Source organism: Monopterus albus, unplaced genomic scaffold, assembly GCF_001952655.1.
Source record: "Monopterus albus unplaced genomic scaffold, M_albus_1.0 scaffold51.1, whole genome shotgun sequence".
Lineage (NCBI taxonomy): Eukaryota > Metazoa > Chordata > Actinopteri > Synbranchiformes > Synbranchidae > Monopterus > Monopterus albus.
In genome coordinates this window covers 5,231,366-5,236,992 of record NW_018127931.1, presented here as the reverse complement: position 1 = coordinate 5,236,992, position 5,627 = coordinate 5,231,366, and the positions used below count along the sequence as shown (strand labels likewise).

The window sequence follows — 5,627 nt, the reverse complement described above, 5'->3', positions numbered from 1 at the left end:
GCAAGACTGAAATATGAAGGAAAGGGATTTGAATTCTTCTCCCATACAGTCCCATGGTGTGCCATTGTGTGTGGAGTCCTGTGGAAGGAATGGCCAGCACTGTTATCATCCCCTATATCACTAATTATAATTGCCCTCCTGCTGGATGCAAAGCTATGTAGCTACTGGGGATGAAGCTTAAGATGAAATTAAAGGGCAGAGTGACAATCCTGGGAGCTGAGAAAAGGGAAGTGGCACTTTATGTTGTGTGAATGTGTGTGTAGTGACTGAAGGTGGCCGTGGCTTCCATGACCTGAATACTCACTCACAAGAACCAAGCTATGTTAAAGCTCACTTTTAACTATGCTGGTGTGGCAGAGGTCTGCAGCAGCAAAAACTAATGTTAGCTACAGGTAGGCTATTCTGTGCCAATCAGATTTAGAGGCATGACAGTTCATGTTGCACACATAGTGGCACAGACAAAAAGTACAGCATGTGCAGTGCTTAGCATCTCACATGCACCTTGAGTGAGGCTCATGCCTGTGTCTGCACTGGACGCCTGTTCACTCACGCATTGGAAGAGCCTGGTGTGCAATCAGCGCACAGAGGAGGCTACAAAAACACTTTGGAGAAGGAAAAGCTATGTCCATATTTTTGAAAAATAGCAGACAATGAGGGAATTACTGGCTACAAGTGTATTCAACCCCTGGTAAAACACAGAAAATACAAACTACATGTTCTTCAAAAAGAACTGTGTGGTTCAGTAGGACTGATGTAACAGACACTCTTCTGTTTCTATTACATTTTGCACCGGTTTATATTTGGAGAAGTACCAATATTGCACTTCATTTTTAGTTGGAGGTTTATTAAAAACAAGAGTGAGAGAAAGACGGCAATGTAAAAGTTAAAAATAAAAGGTATTAAATATAATTACATTTTTCATTAGTCATAAAAATGTATATGTATGCTGCCAATAAGAGTTCTTAGGAAAAAAATCTGAATCAACCAAAATCTGAATCAGCAGGTCAGACTTAATAAAAAAAAATGTTTAAAAAAAAATCAGAAACCAGGATCAGCCAAGAAAATTGCAATCAGTGCATCTCTAGTACTGTGTGTCCATAACAAATACCCGAGAAGAGGCCTGCTGTGTTGTTTGTTAGGAGTAAATCATAAACCAAACTATTTACAGAAAACAAAAAGAAAGCTTTGGATGATGAGGAATGAAAAGGGAATACCTCAAATTATGTCTGAGTGCAGATTATTTTATATTACCTGCAATACCAAACAGGAAGTTGCAACAAGTTTACACTGTCGTGCAGAACAAATAACAGCAACCATGGACGAGTACAATAGGTCCTTTCATTTTCATTGACCTATTTCATCACCATTTCTGTTCCTAGTAAAGAGGGCACATAACAAACACGCCGCTGTATGACCTTTAAATGTCTGCACCCAGAGTGACTGTACCTGACGTGCCTATCTACTGACATGCCCTGACACAAGTTTAATTACAACAGAAAAATGTGGCGAGCCTGACAAGCCTGTGGCAGCTTAGCAATGTTAGCACATTAAGGTAATGCTTAAGATTCAGAGAATGTACTCATGGAGCAGACATCTTGTCATGACTGCCAGTAGGAAACAGGAACCCTTTTCTACTTAAGGCTACACATTGAAGCTGACTGAAAACCAGCAATTATTAAGGACAATTATCAGTGTCTGAGAGATGGGGTGGGTGGATGGATGGATTTAAGATTACTTTCTTGATCTTAAGTGGAGCTTATTGAAAAAAGTGTAAGCTTTATGTGAAGAGTATGTAGAGTTCAAGTCCAAAATAGTTCATGACAAATGTTGCCTGGGTTTTTCAGTCAGAACCTGTAAAAATATAGCAGCTACAAGGAAGGAACCTATTATCCTTTAGAAGCCCTATGAATCTGTTAGAGTAATTCTTAATTCATACTTTCCCATTTTGAAATAGTAGGTTAGACTCTTGTTTTGAATGAATATCTTTGTATACAAGTTTATATCGGACTGTACCAACATAATATGCCAGTGCGCTGACTCACCAAAGTTTTCTCAGACTCCTGCTGGGACTCAGATGAGGACTCCATGGTAGTGTTAAGCCAGTGTCAGGTCTGTCAGCGCTGCTCTGACAAATGCATACCTGTCAGGAGAGAGAAGCAATGTAGGACAGTATTATAACATGTAATTTGTTTCACTTAATAGGGTGTAAGGGTTTGCTATGTCCAGAATTCAGTCCCTGGAGTTATTTAGAAAGCAGTCATCTTTTGGCTTGGAATAACACTGAATATTCAAAGTGCTCCTTAACTTCAGGTGGGATGGATAGTGTGCAAGATTTGACTTATTTGCAACATCATGCCTCCTCAGCTATCACATTTCAGAACAAACAGGTTGTACTGACCATTCATTATACAGAAACACAAAAGAGCTCTCATTTCTTCCATTATATTTTCATGAAGCAGAAACCTGCTCACCATCTCCCATTGTCTTTTTCCCCCCTCAAAGGTGGTGTAGCTCCAGACCTTTAATAAACAGCCTGTCTCTAGTGCAAGCAGGGGAGGATGGAGGACCAGACAGCCTGTCAGTTCCCTTCCACAGAGTCCTGAAAAATTAATTCTATCTTTTTCAGTCTGCCCTGGGCTCATTTTCCCTGTAGAAATGTTGGAGCAAAACATTGTTTTTAACCTTTATCTATCCAGGAAACCACTTAGCTGCTCCAATGGACCAGATGGAGAGTTACTTAAGGGTGCATCAGTGAGGGCACCTGGTGTGGGTTACTTTATGGGATGTTACTTGAAAGGTTCAGAGCAGGTATGTTTTTGAATAAGGTGTTATGCAGTTATACATCCAACTTAGATTGAATATCTTTCTGCTCCTATTCTGTTAACACATTTTTTTTTAACCAAAACTGTGTGACAAATCAAAGAGGTGATGCAGAATGTGAAGACAACTCAGGTTAATAAAATCAGCATTTGAGAACACAAACAGCCCCCTGCCCAAAAAGAAAGGCCCAAAGCAGGAACATTTTATATGCATTTGACTATGAAATGCCATATACAGTATGCCAAATACGTGCAGGAGCCACACGTTGTTTGTGCATATTCTACATGTTGTTTACACATAAACAACGCATGAAAATTTGACAGGCAATGTACTTGTAAACAGCATATTTTTGATGCTTAAAGTATGTGTCAAGTATGCGTTAAAAAAATGCGTAAATAAGGCAGCAGTGTCCTCATTTCCCATTGGCTGTTAACAACTCAGGTTACACCATTTCTGTAAAAATGAGGGGTGCCCCAACAGCAGTGACTCTTTCTAATATTGTAATATATATTATGAACAGCTAGCTAAAACTAGTTCAAACTGTTAGAAACATGTAGTCAGTGTGATGTTGTTTTGTACTGAATTATACTGTCTATTATTTTGTTTATCCCATTCATTTCAAAAAGGGTAGGCCAAATAACAGCAGCACAAACTACATTCTCCACAATGGCCATACAGTTGAATCAGCGCCTCTCTTACAGTATAACAGAATTGTTGTAGAACTGTTTTAAATTAAACTACACCAAATAATCTAATAACTGTATATGAACATACACCTTCTCAGCCTAGTGTTTATTGCAAATGTATTATATTAAACCACATTTACCATCTACAATACAATATATAGATTTCAGTGTTACTCAAAATCAAATCATGTAAATAATGAACAAATTAAATTCATGATTAAATAAAAAAAAAACTAAAAAAATAATCAGTGACATCACCAACCACCTCTACAGAGCACGAGTGAAATGCACCATTCAAAGAAAACTTAATGAGCAGAAATACAGAGGCCATACCACAAGATGCAAACCCCTCATTAGCAGTAAGAATCAGAAAGCCAAACTACAATTTGCAATAACGTACAGAGATGAGCCACAAAAGTTCTGGAACAGTTTTATGGACTGATAAAACCAAGATGAACCTCTACCAAAGTGTGGAGCACAAAAGGATCTTCTCATGATTCAAACCATACAAGCTCATCTGAGCAGCACGGAGAGGTAGTGTAATGGCTTGTGCTTGCATGGCTGCTTCTGGAACAGGCTCAATATTTGTTGATAATAAACTCATGATGATGGTAGCAGCAGAATGATTTCAGAGGTGTGCAAAAGCATTTTGTCTGACAATTTACAGAAAAATGCATCAGAACTAATTAGTAGGAGCTCCATCATGCAGCAAGACAATGATCCAAAACACACTGCCAACTCAACAAAGGACTTCATCAGAGGGTAAAGGTGGAAGGTTTTAGAATGATCAAGTAAACCACCAGACCTTAACCCAACTGAACATGCATTTCACCTGCTGAAGAGGAGACTGAAGGGAGAAACCCCCAAAACAAACAACAGGAGGAGGCTTCTGTAAAAGCACCAAAAGGAGAAACCAACAATTTGGTGATGTCAGTGATTCACAGGCTTGATACAGTTATCGCAAACATGGATTTACAACTAAATATTTTTATTTACTTTAAAACTGTTCCAATAAGTTTGCTCATCATCTAATACAAAAGGTGCTATGTTTTATGTTGTGTAACATACCTAGGTGAAAAAAATTCTAAATGTCACATATCCATCAGTCTTGCTGTTCCAATAGAGGGGACTGCCAAGTTGTGTTCACTAAGAAAGTGAACGCCACAGCCTAGCCTAGCCAAGTCTCACTGTAGAATGTATTATCTGCCTTAAATAATTCAATGTAAATATGATTTACAGGGCTTCATGTATGTTCCACTTCTCCTACTATCTGTGACTGCTTTAAAATAACTAAACTGAACTTAGAACAAATATTACAAGGCTGCAAAAACCTGCAGGAGCCAGAACACACAGGATTAAAAATATTTTAACAAACATCTTTTTTTAAATGTGTGTGTTCTCTGTGATCTTCTTGCCTCACTGACCTCATGTTCATATGTAGTCTCCACCACTAAATAAGCAGATCTGGGACAATCACATCTCCCTCTACCCACAGGAACTGTACAAGTCTTAATCTCAACTGACTGAACAGAGCAGAGTATAATTAGCCACAGTGACAGACGAGTTCACTTGTAATGCACATTATGTTCCAGTGTGGATGTATGTGCCTTGCTCTCCCGGTGTGTGTGATATAGCATCTTCCCTGTGTGGTGGTGTAAAACAAATCCATACCCCGAATACCTTAAATGTAGGATACAAAGCTGAAAAAAAAAAAAAGGTTTTCATACGTTGTTTACAGAGACGGGGGGGAGAGAGAGAGAGAGAGAGAGAGAGAGAGAGAGAGAGAGAGAGAGAGAGAGAGAGCTGTTCATTTTTTAAACTATAACATTACCACTGTGTGCCAGCAGTGTCGTGGATAAAAATTAAATCAGGTGCAGGCAAAGTGAATGACATGTAGAAGAAAGGTTTTTAATAGCTTCTTCCCATGTAGCATCTGCACACACTCTATAATAAGCTACATTCAAAAAGGATCACTTTTCAATTACCCTCTTCAGTCAATTGAGTTGAAGACTTGTACAGTTCCTGCAGGTGGAGAAAGATGTGGCTGTCGAAAATCTGCCTATTTAGTGGCAGGAACATGAACATGCCTGAACATGAGGTAAGTGAGTTAAAATGACTAAG

General features: G+C 38.8%; 1 protein-coding gene across 3 annotated transcripts in view; it reads right to left on the bottom strand.

Moving 5' to 3' along the window:
- Positions 1-5,627, bottom strand: part of osbpl8 (oxysterol binding protein-like 8) — a 98,426-nt gene that overhangs the window by 73,330 nt on the left and 19,469 nt on the right. For all 3 annotated transcript variants that reach the window (XM_020601298.1, XM_020601301.1, XM_020601299.1), the window contains exon 2: positions 2,043-2,140. In XM_020601298.1, the coding sequence (XP_020456954.1) occupies positions 2,043-2,087 (45 nt within the window). In that variant the 5' untranslated portion in view covers positions 2,088-2,140. The remainder of the gene's footprint in view (positions 1-2,042; positions 2,141-5,627) is intronic.